The sequence below is a fragment of the Plectropomus leopardus genome, chromosome 2 (assembly GCF_008729295.1).
Source record: "Plectropomus leopardus isolate mb chromosome 2, YSFRI_Pleo_2.0, whole genome shotgun sequence".
NCBI classification, from domain to species: domain Eukaryota; kingdom Metazoa; phylum Chordata; class Actinopteri; order Perciformes; family Serranidae; genus Plectropomus; species Plectropomus leopardus.
Window position 1 is genome coordinate 30,535,116 of NC_056464.1, and position 23,979 is coordinate 30,559,094.

The following is a 23,979-nucleotide window of genomic DNA, read 5'->3' on the forward strand; positions in this document are numbered from 1 at the left end:
AATAATGAAAAAATAAATAAAATAGAATAAAATAAAAAGACAACAATATCAATTTACATACAGTTACAACACACATGATAAATCCTTATAGAAGAGTTAAAAATGCTCACATATCTGATTTTGCTTCAACCAACCTTTAACACTTACTCCTAATCTAAATCTTAATATCTTGTATTTATTGTATATATATATATATATATCCCTATATATAATTTATTTATGGTTTTGTGTGGTTATTTTCTATAGAAAAGCCTAATTTACTTAATTTAATAAATATTTTTGTTGGGAACTGTATCTCCATTTTGTCACAAGGGGGCGCGTCTTCCCAGTGAGGCGGCCGGTGACGCTGGTATCCGGGAGGCTCGCCGGAAGGAAACGCATCACCTGTTGCCGTTTCATCATTTCTCTGTCCTTTAAAGGTTAGTAACTTGTAAAAACACACACATTAGACAGTTAAATGTTTTTTATGATGTAAATGCGAGCGTTAATGTATATTCTTTTTGTTGCGAGTGTTACTTTGTTTATGTTGAGGGTCCTAAAAAAACTAGTTAGCACACTATGGTAGCGCAAGCTAGCTTAATTTGCGATGCGTGATGTTTGTGTTGAACTTGATGTTAGTTGAATGATGTGAGAATATCTCTTACAGGACCATTTCATGTGTTTGTTAATGTGTTTTTTGAAGTTTGGTAGCTTGATAAAACCTCTTGCTAACTGGTGTCTCCTTATGGGATTTCCTATTATATTTTGTTAGCATTATGCTAAGCGTGAAGCCAATCTAATGCCAATCCAACTGGAAACATCTTTGGATATATAAGTGCAGTAATTTCAGCTAAAAGCTGTAGACCAGTGATACTACTCAACTTAGGGCCCGCGGACCAACTCTGGGCCCTGATAGGGCCTTGGGTGGCCACCCCAACCAATTTTTTAAGTCACAATAAAAATAAAATGATTCACATTGGGAATTGTTTTTGTACTTTTTGCATACTTAAGGTGCCAGAGTGTATTCAACAGCATCAGATGGTTTATGGAAAAAAGCACCAGTGGAGAATCCCTCACCCTCACCCCCCGACAGAAGTCATAGCTAAGCCATAATTTCCTAAAGCGTCCTAAAATCCAAGTAATGTGCTGAGATCCTAGAAATGTCCTAAATCAGAGAAATGTTCTAAAATCCCCCAAAAGTCCTGAAATCCTTTAAATGTCCAAAAAAATGTCCTTGAATCTTAGAAACATCCTAAAATCCTAGAAATGTCCTAAAATCCTAAAAACATGTATGGGGCTGCAGTGACTGGCCCCAGGCCTCCTGTCATTTTGCAAAAATGGTCCCCAAGCAAAGCAAGTGTAGTGTCCGTGACCTTACTGTTGACGAAAGATATTTGGAGATATTGTATTTACTTTCATGTTCAAGAACTGTAGAACATTTTTTTATTACAGCACCAGAGTTTTCATGTGTTGGGTAATGGTAATTGTGAGCTGGCAATAGGTTTATGGAGAAATTTGTGAAATGGAAAATATGGTTGAAGGACAAATATGTGTAGAAATTAACAATGCAACAGTACTTGTTATGCAGCACCACTACCCTTCCAAGTCCCAGTGAAGTCTTTCAGATATTTGTTATGGGAGTTTTATAAAAGTTTGTTAACACAAAGCCTAAAAGACCCTGAACAAGCAGCGTCCTACTATGTAGAAAAATATACTCTACATTGCTTTGCCTGAGAATAAATTATATATATATATATATATATATATATATATATATATATATATTTCATCATGAGTATGGCATATAACATAAAATGCATGATCATTTTATTAATTTTTTTTAATTTCTTTTTAAATTCAGTTAAAATTTTAACGTGAAACAAAAATTTATTGTCATTTATGTATTTTGTCATACTCATTAAAAGTTTTGGACAATTTGTGGCAAAGTGAGGGATTACCACTTTGATACTTATCGAACATGTGAGAAGTTGTTGGAAATTAATTATGCCTTTAAATAACTCAATACCACCAACTCACAATGACTTTTATGCCGTGACTCAGCACAGGAAAAAGTGATTATTCATTAGCTAAACTTTCCTCTTAGTCAAACATAGCAATTATCAGTGACAGGCTCTCTGAACTATTTTGACTCATTAGTCGGCCACACGGAAGGTTAATTTCCTTTTGAGTATGATGTGGGACTGAGTAAACAAACAAGTTCAAAGCAAATGGGAAAAAATCAGATTTATTTCTAAGCTGGTACACTTTATCCCTCTACCTTATATTTTGGTAGCTCACGTTCTAGGACACACCATCTCTAAACAAAGAGTTAATGGATAGAAACATAAAAAATAAAACATCTGATGCTGTTTTACAACAAAAGCTGTCTTTAAAAATATATCTTGATAATCTAAATAACAACATGACATAACAAAAATGGTACAAAAGAGGTATGCAGTACACTTAAGGGCATCGAATGTTCTTCTAATAGTCAAATTTAGTGCATCTGAAGAAAAAAAACTCCTTCAAATCTTAATAAGGCATATGTGTGAAGTTTATCACATCTTACTATACCGAGACTCTCCTCTGAGAGTTAAAAAAATGAAAGTTAAATTAAAGAAATGATACATTACTTTTTATATTTTTTTAAACTAAACACAACTGTTCTCTTTATCGTGATGACAAAAAAAAAAAAAAATCTATGAGCACATTCAATAAAAAGATGTCACAAATCAACAGGCTACCACAGAGCATGTGCAACAGTCTTCAAGTGCCATCAATCATTCATCATAAACACAGGAAGTAAGTAATACAGACTGAATCTGTGTGCTGAAAAAAGGTCCATTCCTGTTTTTGCTTCCTACATGCTTCTTTAATGTACAGACATGACGCTAATGATTTTTTTTCTTTTTGCTGTTTATGTTTTATATATTGATTTACAGATTTCCATCCTTCTGTCATAACAGCTAGGGGTGGGCAGATCAGTACCAAAATACCAATACCAAGTTTTTGTTTTGAAGATCAATTCCATCATTAATAGGACTGATACTAATATATAGTCATCAGTCTCTCTCTTCTACATTGTACCCATTTGATTTTCAAGAGTAAAACTTATCTGCGTAAACCATTTGGATCAATATATCTATTCAGTGATCAATGATGCAATTTGATCAATCAATCATATCATCATCTTTAGGATGTGCCTTTATTTTGAAATTCTTTGCAACTGTCAGCGGCAGGCAGATTATGGCCAGCCGCCAAGAGAGGGTAAACGAGGATAGCGCCTTTGAATAAATCAGCAGAGTGGAAATATTTTGTATTTTGGAGAAAATAAGGGTCAACATACAGAGCACATGCTGTATGAAAAGAAAAATTTTATGGGATTAACAACAATGTACCTTCCTGGCCGGGCATCTCAGTCTGCTAGCTTCTAATAGCAAAGAAGCAACATTAGCTGCTCTGTTTCAATGATGTTAGACCAAAACACATGTATGCGGGCTGAAAGTACTGCACTGGTTTGTCAGGAGATGCAGCGACTTTATCCAGTGCTGAGTAAGAAAAAAATATAAATATTACATTTAAATTGAAAGCTAAATTCTGCAAGACGGTAGGCTAATTTATGTAATGTTAAAGTGCTTAAGCTAACATTGTGTGACAAGCAAAAAACAGCTGTTTGTGATATCATTTCATGTCAATTGCAGGTCCCAAAAACTGCAGTGTTGTCCAGAGAATTGATATAATATCATATTATGATGAAACTGGTGGTTTACAAACTATAATTGGTCATTATTGGCTGTTATTCCAGCAGACTGATTATTTACCTCATAAGTCACGACACACTGCTTTCCCCTACATTAGACAACATAAGCCACTTTTAATAATAAAAGTATCTGTATTAATATTGGTGTTTCTGGCCCTGTATTACTTGGTATTGGATTGAAGTTTTGGTATCACCCACCCCCAATAACAGCATCTCTTTGGCTTCCTTGCATTCTTTACTGCAATCCTCTTTAAAAATATGATTGTGAAACTGCAAGAGGCTTTTCTTTTTCTTTCTTTCTTTCTTTTTTTTTTTACAAAAGAGAGTCACATTCAGGGCATGACATGAAAATGAGCAATCCATTTAAAGGATTGAGTAGCAGTCCAGCCTCAAACATAAACAGGAAACGAAAATACAACAAGGGTTTAATTCTCACTGGCAACTTTCACAAACAGCAGGTCTGGGAGGAAAAGTTCTCTTATAATGTCAATGAAAATTTTTAGTTACATGACCGAGACCAACCAAATGATGTTGGATCCTGGGTTGGGCTGAAGTAAAGTGACGCGGTCTGGGTTGATGAAGGTGCGGCTCAGACCGAGTCCTCTCAGTGACAAAGGGGTTTTGTTCTCCCGTCGCCCCGTCAGTTCAGGGTCGTCCCCGTCATAGCAGTCTCTGCAACACCTTGTCATGAGTCTGACTCCTGCCCCGCCAGTGGGATGACAAACACTGTGATGTCATCGCCTGAGCCCAGTCTTTCGTTGGGTAACCGCCAGCCGCGCTCTTTAAGCACACCGCGTGATCTCATCAGCAGGTCCTGGGCTGCCAGAGTGTACCTGTATAACAGGAAAACAGTCATTACACCATGCACTATAATTTTAAACGAACATACGCACACATACAAAAAACAGATTCATATTTAATCAAGTTAAGTATTTCAGACAAAATAAAGTTAGCTTTTTGTGCAGTGGTTTCTAAAAATGATTTCAGTCCCTTAACTGTCTGACTTAGTTCAACTGCAGGGTAACACTTAACAAAGTCAACATAAAGGCTAACTACGTGATTGATTTATTAGGATAAAACCCCGAGATGTCGTTGGTCTAAACATATGTCAAAATAACTACAAATCCACAGAGGAATGACAGAATAAATAAATAAATAAATAAAAAATAAATAAACAACAAAAGAACAAAAATGAATATAAATTATATAAAAATACATTAAAAAACCTCAATATAATACAACACAACTATATTTATATAGATAAGTTATAATTGTTGAAAACAATGTAAAATGGCCTTATGTCTGCTTTTAACTGTATAATAATGTATTATTAAGAACTTATTATATGTTTAAAAATGACAAAATGGGAGGCGTGCTTAAAAGGAAAGTCCATCCCAAAGTCAAAAATACATATTCTTCTGCTTACTATTACTTACTTACTATTACTTACTTATTATAAAGTATTATCTGGCCGAAGCCATAACTTGTACTGTATATGCTATGGTTCTATGTATTCTGTATATACTATATACACTATATTCTTACTATTACTAAGCACCATTTTGCAGGAGACTTGAGTATTTGTCACCACCAAGTGGACATATTGAGTCCTTGCTCATGCATGATTTATGAAACTTTAGCCTTCATGGAGACCGTGTTCGCACGGCACATGACAGAACATATAACCAGAGCAGAAGCCTAGTGTAAAGGATTATTTGGCATACCTCATGGGATCAGAAGGGTCACAGCAGGATAAGTAAGCTGACACAGCATCTGCCACTTCCCTGTCTGTCGTTACGTCCCATAATCCATCTGTGCCCATGACCAAGACGTCGTCTGGGCCGTGTTTGTTTTCATCCACGTTATAAACCTTTACCTGTGACAGAGAGACACATTATTGATTCATATTTATTCATAGTTCTGTCATGATTTATAGAACAATCTTGCATAGGTAGTAAGCTTTTCCTGTGCTCAGTGCTGGAAGATTAGAAACTGTATGCTGACACACAAAGGGCATGACCCCCATTTACAGAATTAAAGCTGCTCATGTTCATTCACATTTTTTGACATTAAGTTGATCCACTTATTTAGAGTGATGTAACAACAAGATTTAGATAAGCCATGTTTAAGAAATAGAAGCGTGATAATATTCTTGTAATGCCGAGCTGAGAAATGCTTTAACAGGAAATGAGAAATAAAGTCTGACGAGGGGCGGAGAGTATTTTTAACACCATAAAACAAAAATAAGAACTGCTGAGATGAGTGGCAAGATATCAAAAAAGGATGTGCGCACTTGTAGCTGCAAGTGTTATAGCACTGTGCAAAATATACATTTTTATCAACTGAAGAAGGAATTTGATCTTGAAAACAAAGATATAGTAAGATCTTTACAGGTCAGGGATTATTATGTGAAGGAAATAAAAAAAGAAATTGTATTATACTGAGGTTTCCAAAGTGAATTCTGTTGCAGCTGCTGCAGATAAACGGAATAAATCAAGATATAGCTTGAAGTTGACGTTTGCAAAGTTAAACCTGTGTATGACTTTATAAAGAAGAAGTGTGCACCGAGTTATTTTGTTCCTTTGATATTGTATATTGGATTGATAACAGAAAAAGTCATAATTAAAAAGATCTTTAAAATTTACTGGAGACCTGCAAAGAAGCTATAAATAAAGCTGGTTTCAGTTTGTTTCTTTGCACCAAAACCCCCAAAAAAGGGCTCCAAAGTGACTAAAGCAACAATATTATTTGGGCACTGCTGATTCGCACTGCTGCATCTGACTCTTCACACTCACCTCAGGGACACATGAGAGGAAGGGCTTGATGTAAATGTTGGAGTTGTACACCTTCAGGTCGTGATCTCCAAGCCCACGGGTCACTCCGATTGTCGCCATGACACGTGCCTGTGTGAGGACAAAACACAAAGTAATGTGGGTTATTGGCTTGGGATGTGATTTAGTTCTCGGAAAATCCATTTATGAGGGATTATTAAGTGAAGACAATGTTCTCTCAGACTAAAATGAAAATGTTGAGCAGGTCTCATTTCTACCCGGGCCGACACTAAAGTATTTAACAGATAACTTGTAGATGAAAAAGTGCCACACAATGATGTTCAGCTGAAGATTATCTGTGGTGGGTTTTTTCCACATTTCCTACCTTTTTACCCTCTCCATATATCAGAGGGAATTTTAGGTCATCTTCGACGATAGTCTTATAAGCCCTACAACAAAACCAACAAACAAATGTCAGATGTAAGTTACTGAAACACAACTGTTTGAAAAAGTATTCAAAAACAATTATAACTAAATAAATGAAGTCTTTTTCCAAGCATAAATTCCAACAATTCACTTATTCTAGTTTTGTAAATTTTTGTATTTGCTGGTTTTCTGTTTTTTTTCCAGAATTGTAAATTTGAAGGAATATTTAACTCATAAAACTATACTTTGTATATCAATTACTCACCTCATATTCAGTAAAAATTGTGAAGACAACTGTTTTTCTTGTATGTAACCACATTATGAACTTTGACTTAACTTGTGCAGTATAACTAAGTCTCATTTATGAGGTCATATGCTCAGTACTTCCTGCTCACTGTGCTCAGTGGAATCCATATGCAGAGTTAAAATGCATGCACTTGCAAAGAAGTACTACATGTATACGGAAGTGTTTTTTAATAGTAATGTTACAGTAAAAATGCATGTGTTTGGGAAGTTCTGAGCACATGGTGAAATAAATGAGACTTGGATTTTACTGCATAAATCGGGTGAGAGTTAATAAATGGATGTTTTAAAGTTTTTCTTCCAAATCATCAATTTTCTTTTTCTTTGTTTTTAGATTCTTCATTCAGTGTGGAGGGATGCGAGAAAAACAAATATTTCTTCACGAATTCAGCGTAACACGGGTGAGTCAATTATCAACATATCCTCAGACAATGTTTCAAATGATATCTAATGAGTTAGTGCCCGCTGAATGCCATCATCATGTTACATATGAAATGTAATGTTTTACTGAGGTTAGGTTTGGGCAAGTTAGATTATTTAGGTTGGATTTAGGAAAACAATCATAACTTGGCACTGCCACATTACATACTTAACTTTAAGTTACATTAGGTTTAGGAAAGTAAAGGAATTAAAGGAAGGTAAAGGAAGTTAGGTTTAGGAAAAGAAATGTGGTTGGGCATCACAAAGTGACAATGTACCTTTAAATAACCAAATTAAATTCTTTTCAAACTCTTGGGGAAGGTCCTGTGTTCGTTTGGCCCATCCACTTCCCCTACCCGCCTCCTTTAGCCGATTTTGCTTTTTATGCTGCTTCCTTTTTTACCACCATCAGTGCATTTGTCATGTAATCACGTCCTTTTCATTTACATGGGTAATATACCAACTACTGGCTCACGATTATGTGATTATCAAATGTGCACATAGTGGTGCATTACTTTTCAAAGGTATAGGTACACAGTGCACAACAACAACCCGAATTGATGTACGAATGATCATTTTGTTGGTTAAGTATTCCTTCAATATTTGAGGTTTTCAACTTGTTCAAAATGCAATTTACACAAATAAACTGTGATGAAAACTGATATTCCATAGACTAAATGAATAATTGATTCATTCAGAAAATAACTTGCAGATCGTTAGATGCTGCCCTTGATTGGAAATCCTTATTAATTTGTCCACCAACAAACTTTTGAATGTTAAATACAGAGAAAAGTATTCATGAATAGTGATTAACTGTCAGACGTGTAATTAAAAAGGATCTCCAGCTTTACCAGCCAGTCATGGTGTGGTCTCTGTAGAGCATCTTTTTCCCCAGCTCACTGTGCTGGATCCTCCGAGGGAACTCAATGTGAGTGAACTCATTACCCAGGAGCTCTGGCCTCAGGAAGCCCTGAAATGTGACACACAAAATGGAACAAATCTCATAAAACTGCAACACTTTACTTTAGCCCAAAAGTCCATAACGCCTCTGAAGAAAAGACTGCATGTGTAACTGAAGACCTGCAGTACAGCGTGCAGCAAAGTGAAGGAACATAACACCTCCCTGATTTAGCAGCAAACATCATCCACCTACTCTGTGACTCACAGCTACAACTAAAACAGGCAACCGATGAACGTCAGATTATGTGAGTGTGATACAGGATTTCCTAGTCTTCATCACACTCAACTGAACTTAAAACCTCCTTTGACGAGTGCAGATCAACTGTTTATACTCTCCTTTTAACAGCTTGCTATGCACCTATAAGATAATTAAATCCTCTTAAACAGTTATTGTGCTGTTAATCATGTTGGTAAAAAAATTGTATTTAAAGAAGGCAGAAGAATACCAGATACTGTAGCCGCTGTCTCTCTGACTCAGGTGTGAATTCATTCGTCATGGGAACAACTTCATTATTTCGTATGATTATGGCCCTGCAGAGACAAAGATGGAGATGGGGGTAAGAAGGTTTTTTTAAATGTTTTATTTTTCCCATATTACAAAAATAGCTCATATGAGTACATGATGTCTACATGTATCGGACACTTAGATATAAATTTTGTCAACAGATAAGTGTAAACATGAAGTAAGAAGACAGTATTAGATTCAGTGTTAGGTTTACAGATTTGTATCTGAAATGCAGACTTTCATGCAGGAGAGCTTTACTCATTGTCGCAAAAATGAATTAAAAGATGGATGTTTGAAATTAGATCACATGTTTGTGGAAATGACAACCAAAGAAATCCAAATTTAAGACAATTTAATAATTTTTAAGGACTAAAATTTAGAAAATTTAATTTTTTAAGGAGCTGCAGAGAGCCTAAAGTAGGTTGGTCAGAAAGAGCATCAGTAGGTTACATGGTGCTGCAGTACACAGAGTGAACCCCAGGGGGCACAAGAAGCTACACTGTCTGAGAAGATTGAGTACTGAGTATAAAGCTTCATGCACTGTGCTGTGGAGAGCGAGAGTAAATTACACATATTACATTCTGTGGTGTGCAGTATGAAGTTTATTTAGGTCTCTCACCTGCTATCTCCAGCATTGGCTACGTAGAGTTTTCCCATTAAATGAATGGCAGCTAAGGCACAACACCCACCAGAGATGGCATATGATGTTTTTTCCTTCTCAATTAGGTCATCCTAAAATAAAGAGAGAGAAACACAATCCAAGTAAAGACAAAAGGCCACAAAACCTCAGTGGCGTAAGAGCTCACTTTGCCTCTCATCACCCTGAATAGCTCATTATTTTCTCCATAAATATTCATATTCAAAACAAAACAGCACAGTGCTAAAGGGGAGAAACAAGGAGGCTTTGAAGAATGCATTACCCAGGATGTGGTTTGTTGTCAGTATCATCTAAACCAAACAGTAGTTGCATCAGGTAAGAGAGCATCACTTTGAGCTCATTGACAGATTTGGCCTATATGCCCAATTTGAATCCTCAAGTTTGAATACTTAATTAACAGACAAGAAGAGATTTTAAAAATTACAGCCTGCAGCCATGCTATCAGCTCTGCGAGGCTGCACGTGGGCACAGCAGTGCTTTGAGCAAAATGCTAACATGCTCACAGTGACAATTGCTGTGTCTCAATCTGTATTCTCTCGTACTTATACTTGCTCACGCTGACAAGTATGACAAAATGCAGTGTATTCTCATAATGGTCAAAAAGTTGAGTTTGGGATGCTGGACACTTCTCACCCTCTATGTAGAGGCAGGGAAGGGACCTCTTAACTGGTGCCGGTCAGGGAAGCAGCTCAGGTAAACCATAGATGTATAATAATAACAGGATACCACACACCAGGATGGCACCTATTCAGTCCAATGGAGTTGTTTGTCTGGCACATACACCCCCAAAATTTTTTAGCCCCCGGGTTTACTTCCATGGTATGCAGCCTACTGAATATGGGCAGCAGTGTTTCTCCTGCTGGTCCCTCCTGCGAGGTCGAATCATAGACTTGAAATTATGATGATGTGATTTAAAATGCTTTTCTTAGCTGGAGTAAAGTTTTAAGCAAACAAGCAAACAAGCTGGCAGATATTTTGGTGGCCAACAATAGTTGTCAAAGTTGGCAGTAATGCTTCTTCTGGCTGCAGTTTACCAATAAAAAGAAGGTTAAATGTTGCAAATGTCATTTTCTGTAAGTGCACAACAGCCGTGCTCAATTTGAGACAACACTGCCAACAAATGTAACCCTGGTCTTATCCACATTTACCATCTTGCGTTAGTGAGTTAGCATGCAAACAATTTTTTCTAATGAGCACCAAACAGAAAGTACAGCTGAGGCAGATAGAAGTGCCATTAGTTTTGCAGATATTAAAGCATAAAGAATTGCATAAAGTAAAATCTTAACCTGGTGATGGCTTTAGATGAAGAGTGGAGGATCACCAAAATGATTACAAATAATTTTGAGTGGGGTATGAATGTGTGTACTAGATTTCATGGTAATGCAACCAATAATTGTTCAAAGCGGTATATCAACTGACTGACCAACATATGACTTTGTCATTCCTTGAGCCACACCTCCAACGTGGCTTAAAAAAGCTTTGAGAAAAATAGATTTACCAAAATGAGACCTTTCTCTTTCTGGCTTTGGTCTAAATTCTAACAGACCTGCTACGACAGGACGCCTGAAGGGTTTCATGGGAACTGAAGTTAAAATCTTCAGTAATGTTGCTGTTTGTACATAAAAATGTGCATAAATACCTTGTGCAGCTTGAACTATGCAAAATGCTGTTTTCCTGTTTTCTCACATAAGCTGTTAGTGATCATCTGCTTACCATCTGTGAGAAGGCGGTCTCTATGACTCCCATCACCAGGCTCTCCAAACTGACAACCTTCTCCATGTGAAAGCGCACTGTAGAGTCGTTGACAGCATCGGGGTCTTCTGTTTCTTGTGCGGCCCCCTTCTTCGTGTCCGCCTGGTATGGGCTGCCGTTCTTAGCTAGGCAGATGGGAGGCGCACTGTTGGGGCTCTCCAGCAGGTGGCAAATTTCACTCAAACGATCTCTGATGAGGCGGTGAAGAAGCTTGGAGGCCATAATGGCGGCACCAGAACCTGCATGTCCATCAAACACGCCCCAGAAGTGGAGAGGGATTCCTGTACCATCCTAAAAAAATGATATTAAGATAAAAATGTATAAAATAAATGTCATAAAAGTATTATTTAGTAATATTTCCTATGGTTTATAAATCTCTCATGAGATTACATCTCTGAGCAGAAGGCAGAGATTTGTGAGGGTTTAGGCTCTGGGTCTGCAGCTGGTGACATTTTATTTTAATGCTAAGCAATATGTATCTTCTGTTTCAGGTCTCAATACTGAACCAAATTTGCAGCAAATTTAGATGATACTCTTATGGGAAAGCTGACAAGACATTAAAATCTTGTTGCTTTACTTTACATGATTCATATGGCATCGTTTAAGTCTAAAACAACACAGGACAGCAGTATGCAAAAAATATGAAATTGAAGTTATATTACATTAAACATCAAGACTATCCCTACAAACGGGGTCGACAGAAGTGATGGAGAGTCTGAAAGAAAAAAATCCTCATTGCAGGCGTTTTGCTGATCTACCATGATGCCACCTTTGCGACTGCAGGAATGTTTGCAAGCAGTCTGTCTGACTAACAGATGAACAGGCACAAGACATCTGCTTACCACTCTGATACTAAACAAAAGAGGGGGAGGAGCGCAGTAAGGGATGATGTAATTCATTTACACCAAATGGAGGACGAGTGTGTATATGTGTGTGTGAGTGTGTGTATGTGTGTGTGTGTGTGAGAGGACGCACCACAAGCGTAGTCAGTCTGTAACAGATAGGTCTGTCCTGAGTCCTGTAAGTGTGTTTACTCCTCCGTGTTGGTAATTAGAGCTGTTCTGTAATTGTTTGTGTTTGCTTTGCTGAACTGTAATTTACTCTGCCTTTACTGCGGCCCATGTCCCTGTTCAGCTTCTGCTGTGTTTTACTTTTCGGCATGCTGTCATGGGTCTGTTTTTCTTTCCTCTTTTCTTTATATTTTAGTTTATTTTTTAAATTCTTTTAAAAATTTTTTACGGGGGCTTTTAGCCTTTAATGGATAGAAAAGCTCAAGTTTGAAAGGGGTAGAGAGAGGGGATGACATGCAGCAAAGGGCCGAGGCTGTGCACGGGGTTCCCGCTCTACCAACCGAGCTACTGGGTGCCCCATTTCATAATCTATTTTGAGGGTCTCTGCTCATGTTTTTTGTTTTGTGTGACTTCCTGCCTTAGTGACTGTCTGCCCTGCCCTGATTTGATTCACCTGTCCCTCATTAACACCACGCTTCCTTGTGTGTTTTCTCTGTTTTAGAGTCAGATCGTCTCTATTGCTGCTGGTGTCCCTCGTCCCTCATGGTCCTTGCATTGTCCTGGTTAGTTTAGTTTTATATTTTTCCTTGTTCTTTTGGGTCTTTATTTGGGTCTTCTTTTTTTGTTTATTTGATCTGTGAAATGTGACATATGCCTTACATCAGCTTGTTTCTTGATATTAAGCTGGCCTGGGATTATAAGTGTAAACTAGCCTCCTGGCTAATTCTTTCATATTTACAGTAGGCTAATATCTATTAATATGTACTGTCCCTAAGAAATAAACAGGATACATTAAAAAAAATTACAGGGCTTTAGAAACTGAGAATCAAGTCTGCAGTTTATACATGTGACCCCTTTCACATTTAAGTAAAGGTCTAAACACAGGTCTGACATTTCAAACTTAACAAAAGACAATACAAAGATTCAAATGAAAGTAGTAGAATTTGGCAAAAAGTCTTGTTTTTGATCAGTTTTGGGGGGACTTTGGGGTCTCTGCAGTTGTATCTTATTACCACAAAGCTGAGGGTGAAGATAGAAACATCTAAAAAAAGGCTGTCTTGTATATTTTTTAACAACTGGGACTTGTTTCTGATTTTTCGCTTTGTAATGACCAGATGAGGAACAGTGAAAGAAACATCATTTGAATGGTTAGTCTACATAGTGAAAAATTAGAAAACCCAAAGTAACTTGCGGTGAATTAATCAATACTAAATAGGTTACATAGACACCACTATTGGATATCATACCTACAATGCATATGATTAGTGATTAATTAATTTCAATGCACTACTGCTCAGACTATACTGTTTTAAGATTTTAAACCTTAGACACCCTCAGGACTTAGTACACTGACGTCAGATTTAAAAACATTTTCACTAATTGTTTATTGCAGACATGTTTGGGCGCTTGCCCCTTCGCTCACCCCATTGTCCTCCAGCAGAGAGGAGTTGCGGTGTTTGCCACTCGGCTTCTTCACGAATAGCTTCTCACAAGAGGCCTGGTCCTCGTTCAGCATGCTCTTCCCCGCATTGATCACCCTGATGGAGAAAGAAGCGAGGAAGACAGGTGAGCCTGGAGTCAGATGATTTATATCGTGTTTGCTCTCATTCCTCTAACCACATGAAAATGTAATAGCAGCCAGAAATATGGAGAGAGTTGAAGAGTGAGGGGGAAAAAGGTAGAGCAGGATGCTGTCATGTCCCAGAGGGAACTTGCAGGCAGGATTAAGTGTTTTTATTATGAGCTGATGCCTGCAGAGGATAATAGCTTTAGAGTAATGTTTCATACTCGAGCAGCATCATCTGCCCTGGTGTGTGCTGCAGGAGTGTTCGCTGGAGGTGGCAATGCAGAACAGTGGTGAAGCTGTAGGAAACTGTTTGTGTACCTTTTTCTATGAAAAATTGGAATAAACAGATTTACACTTACACCTTGAAATTTGTGCATGCTCAATCACATGTTTAGTTTCACCAGGGGTGCCAAGCAGGGCTTTTCATGATCCAGCTCTGCAAATAATGTGTAAAACACTGTTATCAGGCATTTTTAAATGCATGATTCACAGCTGAAAGGCCAAAACACACCGCAGCTGAATGGCTTACCAAAACCGTTATCACTATTTTCTATGTAAATCCCCGTGCTCCTGGATGTTCTGTCCCATGACACTTCACGCCACTGTCCAATTTCCAGCCTCTCTGCCCCTGAAAAAATGCGTATATTTCCCACTCACTCCCTGCTTGTACATCCCGGCTCCTGTAATAGTTTCTCCTCTCTGCTCCTGCAGCAGCTTCACTCCTCTCCTCAACCCTTGCTTTTGCTGTATTGAGCATTAGTAGTTATTGAGCTCGACAAATATCTCAAACTATACAACCCACAATCTCAACACTATAAAGACAATGGCAAAAAAAGATACTGCCTGGCAGGCCATTCTTCTGGAGACTGGCTTTTCAAGTGAGAAATCAAGTTTAAGCAGTAGATGTACTCACATGATTTCAAGCTTATGCAGAGATGGAAGAAGTACTCATATCTTTTACTTTAGTAAAAATAATAAAATCTGACATTGACATGCTGCAGTGTGACACTTCTATTGGCGCTGCAGCAGCAGTGTGTTTTCATATAAAAATGTCTGGTTCCTTTTTTTAAACCGTTTATGTCCATTAATTCCAGTATGTTATGCTAAAAAAAAAATAATTAGCAGATTCTTGTGATTTGCTTGATTTTGTTGTGTAATCCTTAACCTGCATTGTGGATTTTTTTCTTTCCACTTTGGATAACTCAGCCAAGTGCAACAAGCTGTAAAAACAACACTTACATATTATTAAGTTGTTATGTGTCAGCAAACTGTTGCTTGTTTACACATCCTGCAGACAGAACATTAGCATTAATTTGGGGTCGTGTTCCTGGCCAACTGGAGAATTTAAATCCAATATTCACTCTCATTTTACTCTCCTCTGGACTTTACAAACTCCTGAGGGAAATATTTCCCTCTTAAGCAGCTAAATGCTTCACTGTTTTCACCAGCTAGTTGCTATCTACCAGCCTCCATTGTCTGGAAATGAGGTCGAAGAGAGCCGTGAGAATGAACCAAAACAGTAAACCTGTGGCCAGTAAAACTGAAACAATGAACTGAAAGCTCTGTAAAGCAAAGGTGAACTGCGGAGTCCAGTAGTAATTCTCTGAGTTTGTAACTTCACATTACTTCCTGCAGTCCGAGGTTAGGGGCCTTCAAAGAGTACAGATGACCATGGCTCAAGGCCCAGGGGGCCATGAGAAGGTCTTTGCATCACTGGTGCTGCTGGAGTGGTTGTGGTCGAGGAGCCCGGTTTGGAAAATTTTGTCCCCCTCCTTAATTTCTGACTTACTGTATAGTAATTTAATATATTGTTAATGTAAAAATATTGATTAGGGCAGCTGTTATTGCATTACCACAGCATGAAAATCTCAGCAGTAACAATTAATGCAGACTTGATGTTCAGTTGTTAGATTACACAACTCAAGCACATTTCAAGAATCTGCTACTTGATTTTCATTCTTTAATGAAGTGAACAGAAATTGATGTCTGCGTAGAAAGCTAGGGGGAAAAAAAATACAAATATATAAAAAAGACATGTTTTATAAAATGTTTATCAGTTTGTATAAGTGCATGCGATCTGTGTAAATGGGTGACAACATAAAAACATCCACTGGCATTGGATTTTAAGCTGCCACATTTCACAGACTTGGACAGGCTGCAGTTTGGACCTCATGCTGGTGTATTATATAACATTTTCAGTTTCAATTATAGATAAATGCCACATTAGCTGGATAATACAGCATAATGCCTATTGCGCAATTCCAGTAATTCAAGTATTGTCATTAAGATTCCCTCTTCTTCTTCTGCAGAGGAAGGATTAGTCATTTATCAGCTGGCATCTTCAGAGGAAGAGAAAAGACGTAAGAGACCAAAAATGAAAGAGCAGCATGGGGAAAAACTGGACTTGCAAACACAGGAGCAGGAAAAATCCAGAGTAAAAATCAAAACAAGACTTTTGACCTCTCACTTTGCAAATAGTTCTGCTGATTACAATCACGGCAGAAAATGGTCGCTCTCTGGCCAAAAGCTCTAATATCAGAGAGCAGCAGAAAAAAAAGAGGCAAAAAAATCCAACTGCTGTCCAAATCTGGATTATAAAAAGCCTTTTCACTGTCTAATCAGTTGAAAGCAGCAGACAGGCACCACAGTGTCCTGCACTGCGCTCTGTGCATTAGGACTAATGACAGCGAAGAATTTAAAGTCGCCTGATTATCGTCTAAACTTTCTGCCAAGGCCAAATGTTAGCACGAAATGCAAAGTATACGTTTTTTATCTGCTGTTACTATCAGAGGCTGACGGTGCTTTACCCCCCCCCCCCAAATACCTCTTATATGGTCCTGTCTTACAATGTTACTTTTCTAAAGATGCTTTCACATTGTAGTCTTTTAAAGATCTAGTGTTTAGGATTGAGCTAGATATATTGGCATAAATTGAATATGATAAAGTAAGTATGTTTTCTTCAGTGTTTTCTTTTTATCACCTTTAGGGGCGGCATTTATGTTTGCATAGGAGGCAGGAGCTCATCTATGGAGACAAGTTGTGCCATGTATTTAAAGATGGGACAAACCAAACACTGGCTTCAGGACCATTCATTTTTATGTTTCAGCCACCATAGTTAGCAGCCCCTCTGCGAAGAAAGCATAGAAAAACACTGATTATTTAAATATGAAATGACTTCTGCAGATAATACGGCCCCCGGAATTAACATTTTCTGAACGTCTGGATCTTAAGTTAAAAAAGGTGAGCACACATTAGCAGGTGCTGAGCTAGCTACCTATCTCCTACATGCCAAACAGCATTGGAGAAACACTGATTTGGACTGTGAAACTGAGTTATTCAGTGTTTTTATGGGTTTTAATCACCAGGTCCGGCTGTTTTGGAGAGGAAGAGACCTCTGTGGAGGATTTGGCTCCCACTAAAAACCACCTGAACATCTGGATCAGAACTAAGGTGAGTAAACGTTAGGTTAAAAGAGAAAATAGGTAGCAGGTGCTCGGCTAGTGGCCCATCTCTTATGTGCCAAATAACATAGGAAAAACTCTGATTCGTAACACGAAACTGCTTTCTTCAGAGTATTTTAGCGGTTTAATCACCTGGTGCATTTGTTTTAGAGAGGAGGAAACCTCTGCAGAAAATTCCGCTCCCTGTAAAAACCTCCTGAACAATGAACATTGTAGTATTTATTACCAGGAGAAGTTTCAGCTGGTTGCAATCTGCTAGTCTCACTGCTAGATGCTACAAAATCCCCCTAAATCTTACACACTGGACCTTTAAATAAAAACATCGTATGTTAGTAAAGGTAATAATGTAGAATAAAATACCAGTGTAAAGATTTTTTTTACTGCCTTTTTTAAAAAAAAAAAAATTAAGACATTTCTTATATCGGCCAAAAATATAGTAATTTGTTTTGAGAAGAGATTAGTTTGAATATAAAAGTGCTTTTCTTTCTACAGTTTTTTTGCAGTGTCATGAAGTTTCGCCAATCCGCAGTAAAGAATCAGCAATTATTCTCTGTTTTGAAAGCAGTCACATGCGCTCAATGAGCTATAATTAAACATAATGTCTTTGGTGTGGGAGGATGTGATTCTAAACCAGGAGCTCAAGTCTTCCTATAATATAACTCTTTCGCATAGCTATGTTTCGGTCATATGACTCCAACAACTTGTGACTGAAAACCTTTTTGGTCATGTTTAGTAAAACTATGTGTGAACCGCCCTACTGAACTGTATATTATGCAAGGAGAGTTTAAAAGAGGAAGTTGAGAGTTCCAGTGAATTCTGTAATTGCAGCTGCCAGACGTTTCAGCATCAATAAATGTGATAAAATGTCTGTGCTTATTAGGCGTCTTCTCTGGAAGAAAAGAAACATTCTGTCGTAACATGTCAAGCTGTGGTTAAAAAAAGTTGCAGTTCACCTCATGTGCTGTCAACCTCTGCAACACAGGAAAGGCTGATGTGAAGTGTTGTGGTTTAGTCAGAGGCAGATCAGTGCTGCATGTAATCCAGTAAACATCTCTGAAATCATCCTTTTTAGATCATGATGTGTTGATAATTTTCCAGTGAAAATCTTAACTTCCTGAAACATGGATGTAACTGATGTGACTATCTTCTTTGCTCATGGCAGTTTTGACATTACTCGTGGTCAGTATAGCGTTTCAAAGTACCTGTATGAGCAGTCTGTCCTGTTGGTGTGCTTTGAAATCTTTTGGCTCATAACACAGACACATGTGAGAGTAAAAAAGTGGACTGTTTGAGAGGATTTTTACAGACTAGATCTCTGGTTTCTACTAAACTGCTCCACGTCAGGTGGAGGTGAGCAGCTAAACATACACTGCAGGCCTGTGCAAAGTATTCATCCGTAGCATGTACTGTAGGAATTCGTTGAGTCATTTTCTGAATTCCTTTGCAGGGAGAGGAAGTTGCTCATCATGTTTGCACGAAACATGGTGCAATGCTGAAATGAAAACTGAAAGGCGAGACCTGACAGAAACAAAATCCCCAGTGCAGTAATAACAGGTACTGTGGTAACTTGAATATTGCTTAGAACATAATGCAGGCATTGTAATGAAAACGTGCTGCAACTTGTAAACGGTGTCTCACCATCCGTTTAGGAACTGGACACAGAGTAGTGTCAACTTAAGTTTGAGCAAGAACTGTGGTATGAATCAAAAACATGTAAATAATTGATCACTGCATTAGAATACATGGAATCCACAGTAAAACATTATTTCACAGTGAAAGTATCTACACTTCAACTTCCTCAAAGCTTAACCAATGTTGTTGGTAATCAGCTTTTCTTATCACTTGTATTGTGCTTAAAAAAAAAAAAGATGGGAGCAATACAGCGTTTCTCCTGGGTGCACCTGAACCATGCATTTTAAACACAGAATAACATCTTTGTGGCCACTTGGCGGCAGAAACAAGTTGTGATTGAATGAGGTTTATTTCCACCTGGTGATTGTAAGCCCAATATCTGCTCTCTTTTAGCTCCGTTTTTGGTCTCCTCCAACTTCAGAGAAAAATATCAGGCTGTTAAGCTGCTAAATGTTTCACTGTGTTCACTGACTAATAGAGAACGTTTTCAGTTGTTTGCTGTTGAACAGCTCGTGTACAGTAGGTTTTTGGAGCTTTATCTCTGAATAATGACAAAATGATGCCGTGAGAGCTGTGAGAGTGAGTCAAAACAGCAAACCTGTGGGCTGGACAGATAAATAAATGAACTGAAATTCACTGTAAACTCAAGGGGAGCTGCTGATTCCAGTGATAAGTCTTTGTAGGTTCATTACTGCCTGCAAAGCATCTCATGATGTTCTTACACAAATAATTTTCAAATTCACGTTATCATATTCACATCATATCACACATTGTTATAAAAATATTGATTGTAGCTGCTTGAACAAAAGATTTACCGCATTTTTAATGTTCAGAGTGGCAGGAACTTTTCCAAATCATAGCAGAGATTTAGTTTTCACTGCATTGCTTGAAAACAGAATCATGCGTCCGAATTATCACTGGTAACAAGTTTATGTTACCCTTACCCCTTGATTTTGTGTGGCCTGTTTCCTCTTGAAGCAGAGTTAGTCTATAGTGAGTAGGAGTTGAAAACTTCCCCTATAACAATCATCATCATAATTTTTGCATCTTTAGTAATGCAAAAATAATTTATTTGTTGGTTTCTTTTGTCGCTCTTATGCTGCATCTTGCAAGATTTCTAATAACACTCAGTTTGGGGTGCGCCTCTGAAAAACCTCAGTTTGGAAGACTGTGAAGCCTTTACTCTTCAGCCTAACCCTCTTTCCCAACAATAACGGAGATACCCTGCCCGTAGATGTGGACGTAAACAGCTGGGTATAACTAAGCGGTGTATTGGGATTGAGACATCATCTGTTTGTCAGCTTGATTTTAAAAAACTACTGCCCCTTTTTTCATGAAACTTGGTGGAATGGTGTAGCATTGGCCAATGAAAAACCTACTAAATTTGGAGCATATCAGAGTCACAAGGCGGATACATACACTTTTGTTTACTTTGTGAGCTAGGGTTTTTGGTATTGATGGTGGTCTGGAATCACAGAGAGCTTTTAATGATTTTCTCCTTTACTTTTATGCTGGTGTAACATCTGTTTATTCATGCATTATTAATAATATTTCAGATTTATAGACGTTGATCAATTATATATGAAGTCACTGATGATATATATAGAAAGACTTATTAAAATTTGTTCCCGTGAATATCTTGGCTTGAACTGAAAGAAAATAGCTATAAAAACATTTCCAAAATGAGTCTTTGCCTCCTCACGCTCGTTCATGATCCCAGTGCCAAGCCCTGGATGCTTGCCTCCATATTAAATTCTATTAAATATCCATTTGACAAAAGCACTTGGAGAGGCTTACCTTAAGTGCACTCTCATGTTCATGCTGACACAGTGTTGCACGACGGCGTTATTGCATCAATTAGACTTATTATCTTGAGCATCCTAAACCACCTGTGTGGTGCTATAATGGCAGATAGATTTTAAATCGACAATTCCATTTGACATAAGGTGCCGTGCGTCTCTATAAAGTGACGTCTGAGACCGTAACGATGCTCAAAGCTTTCACTACCACATTCTTGTGCAACACGCGACACAACAGGACCAGTGAAAACAAATCAAAACACTGCAACGACCACAAATTCTCATTACTGCCAGAGTTACACTAATTAAGCGATATCAAAGTGGAGAAGTTGCTTGAAATCTGGACGTAATCCAGCAGGGAGGCCTCCAACTGGACCTCATCCACCTGAGCTGTTTGGACATCATTGTTCCCACTCATTACAGCACAAAGGGAGTAAACAGCATCAGACAAAAGAGATGAAGATGATAGATGCCCCAATAGATAAATCTTGCTCTCTGAAGATTTTTATTTCAGCCAGATTGATCTAAAGTGAAGCTTCACAGATGAGGCATTTGTGTTTGGATCAATCCACGCACATCACAGTTCATTAAACACCTGGAGCAATATCAGCCATCTGAGTAAATGAATAACTTCTTCAGTCAATCCCCAATAAACACTCCATTCATCCAAATGTACAACCAGATTACAGCTGCAATTTGACACTGCTGCTGCATTTTAGTGAGTGAACAGAGTCCATATTTCCAGTATTAATTGCTGATGCATTAATGTCGGGGTTTGTTTCATATGCTCACAATGTGATAATTGAGCACTGTTGGGTGTGGACTGTTTTGGCTTTGTTTTACACTCGAGCGCTGACAGCTGATGCATGAGCAGATCAGCCGATTAGGTTGTGTAGTAAACAGCACTGCTAATGCCGTGATTACAGTATCAGTGACTTACATCAGAGTCATTTGCAGCAGAATGCAGATGACAGCACTGGTGACGGTGCACATTCCCACGCACTATACTCTCTTTATGCTTTACAGCATCCTCATCTGACCTCTCTCATTCAGTCTTCTGAGACGGCTTGTCGTCACAAATCAAGTCCCCCTTCCCCTCGAGACTCTCTGCGTGACTCAGCCATTTTTTTTCCTGTTTCCAACTGGTTATAGGAGGACAGTCAGAGGTGGTATAGCCCATGTACTGTACTCCAGGACTGTTCAGTCCTTTATAACCTAACCCCCCCTCCTCTGGGAGAGTGGAATGTCTGCAAGTGTTTTTCCTCAGTGGGAATCGCCTGAGCAGCAAATCCTGACCAGTCGTGTGAATGAGATGCTGCTGCTTTGTTTCTACCTGAGGGAGCACTGCAGGTGTATTGGAGTATATAAAAGCACCTGCAGTAAAGCCAAGGACATGAGCAGTGGAGTTTTGCCCCTATGCTCACAAAAAAATGTGAATCCTCATTGGTTTCTAAAACCATTTTTATGAGGGACGAAGATGAAACAACTGAAAGTATTCGACAAAAGCACATGTTCAAAGGCTCTTTGTGAATGGAAAAAAACAAATAATCTCCCCTTAAAGGACAAAAAAAGGGCATGAGCTTTTTTTGAATATCATTAAGGTCACGCATAAGAAAAGACACAATGCTTGTTAGTAGCATGAGTAGGTGGACATTTCCTGCTTTTACTTTTGTATCCTCTCACAATAACAATTTAAATTGACCCAAGGAGGAGCCTCTAGTCAAATATATTTGAAAACAGATGTTTATGTGTCATGACCAACTAATTACACACTGCTCCTGATATTTAGCTCAGGGGAGGAACAGTAAGGTAGCAGCAGAAAGGCCATGTTGGCCATCATTTGGCTGCTGCAGTGCTCTGAGAGCTGCTGAGGCTGCAGCAGCACAGGCCTGACACTCATCGGGATATAATTAAATCATAATATTCGGTGATGTGATGATTTTATTTCGGACATTTCGTCCACGAGCGTCACTCACTCTGCGTATCCCGTCCGCCAGGGAAGCCTGCTGTCTCTCTTTAACGTGAGCACCGGCCGTGATGCGTGCTCGGTGGAGTACTGCAGGAGCTCCGGGGTGAGGTCCAAGAAATCCGGCCGGCCGTAGGGGAAGCGCGGCGGCAGACTGTCCGGTCCGCAGGTCTGGCCGCCACCTGAGTGATGGTTGTGGTGGTGGTGGTGTCCGTGCGGCATCATCCCTCCCACCAGAGTGGACATCGCGTTTTTAACTTTGCTAATCATCATCGGCACACACACACACAAAGATCCGGATGGGAAAATTAAATGCGATGCGATGTTAGAGAGAAAAAAACACAAAACAATACACCGCCGGTGACGAGGATCATTTCAGGAAGCGATTTTTCCCCTTTCTCGGCCCCATGTGACAGCTCTCAGGCAGGCAGACACGATGTTTTCCTCATTCAAACAGAATAAAGCCTCACTGGCTGCGTACAGACTGTAATCCGGCAGATGGCTATAACTCATCTCAGAAGGCAGGGCTTCACAGGGATGTGCAGCCAACCGCGAACATATCAGAGACATCCAAAAAATATCAAACACCGACAACTAATATTTATAGGCTGCTTTAGTCACGGGTATTTGCACACTTTAATGTGAAAGTCAGCCAATGACAAATTTAGGATGATATGCTACCATGATGTCTGGATTTATGATTATTCTAAATCTTCTTAAAGGGACAGTTTACCTGAAAATCAAAAATATCATAGTTGTCTCCTTACCTGTAATGCTATTTAACAGTATAGATTGTTTCTGTGTGAGTTGCTTAGTGTCGGAGATATAAGAGATGTCTGCTTTCTTTGCAGTTTAATGGAACTAGATGGCACTAGGTTTGTGGTGCTCTAAGCAACAAAAATTACATTTGGAGAAACTCAACAGCAATGTATCTTTCCAGAATTCATGACCCGGTTACTCAAGATAATCAACAGACCTTGCTATGAGCAGTTTCATGTAGGAACTATTTT

The 23,979-nt window shown here is 38.6% G+C and overlaps 2 protein-coding genes and 1 long non-coding RNA gene across 3 annotated transcripts in view; 2 read left to right on the top strand and 1 right to left on the bottom strand.

Moving 5' to 3' along the window:
* The first annotated feature begins 241 nt into the window (after positions 1-241).
* LOC121959235 lies at positions 242-14,013 on the top strand. The gene is made up of 4 exons (XR_006106886.1): positions 242-419; positions 7,574-7,640; positions 13,047-13,107; positions 13,938-14,013. It is a non-coding gene; the product is annotated as an uncharacterized LOC121959235 (long non-coding RNA).
* Positions 2,790-23,565, bottom strand: ppm1j (protein phosphatase, Mg2+/Mn2+ dependent, 1J). Its single transcript, XM_042508437.1, has 10 exons — positions 22,980-23,565; positions 13,968-14,082; positions 11,496-11,825; positions 9,744-9,856; positions 9,066-9,150; positions 8,511-8,629; positions 6,896-6,959; positions 6,535-6,642; positions 5,464-5,615; positions 2,790-4,572 (listed from the first exon to the last, which is right to left on the bottom strand). Exons 1-10 carry the CDS (start codon positions 23,240-23,242, stop codon positions 4,425-4,427), a joined length of 1,497 nt encoding a protein of 498 aa, XP_042364371.1. The 5' UTR covers positions 23,243-23,565; the 3' UTR covers positions 2,790-4,424.
* Positions 14,049-23,979, top strand: part of tafa3a (TAFA chemokine like family member 3a) — a 154,665-nt gene continuing 144,734 nt past the window's right edge. The window contains exons 1-2 of the mRNA XM_042508454.1: positions 14,049-14,110; positions 17,477-17,561. The gene's annotated coding sequence lies outside the window, so the exon portion shown is untranslated. The remainder of the gene's footprint in view (positions 14,111-17,476; positions 17,562-23,979) is intronic.

Coding starts and splice junctions, on each gene's coding strand:
- ppm1j (XM_042508437.1), bottom strand. CDS start 23,242: ATGATGATTAGCAAAGTTAAAAACGCGATGTCCACTCTGGTGGGAGGG. Junction 9,151..9,743: donor GCCAATGCTGGAGATAGCAG/GTGAGAGACCTA, acceptor TTGTCTCTGCAG/GGCCATAATCATACGAAATA. Junction 4,573..5,463: donor GACCCTTCTGATCCCATGAG/GTATGCCAAATA, acceptor CCTGTTATACAG/GTACACTCTGGCAGCCCAGG.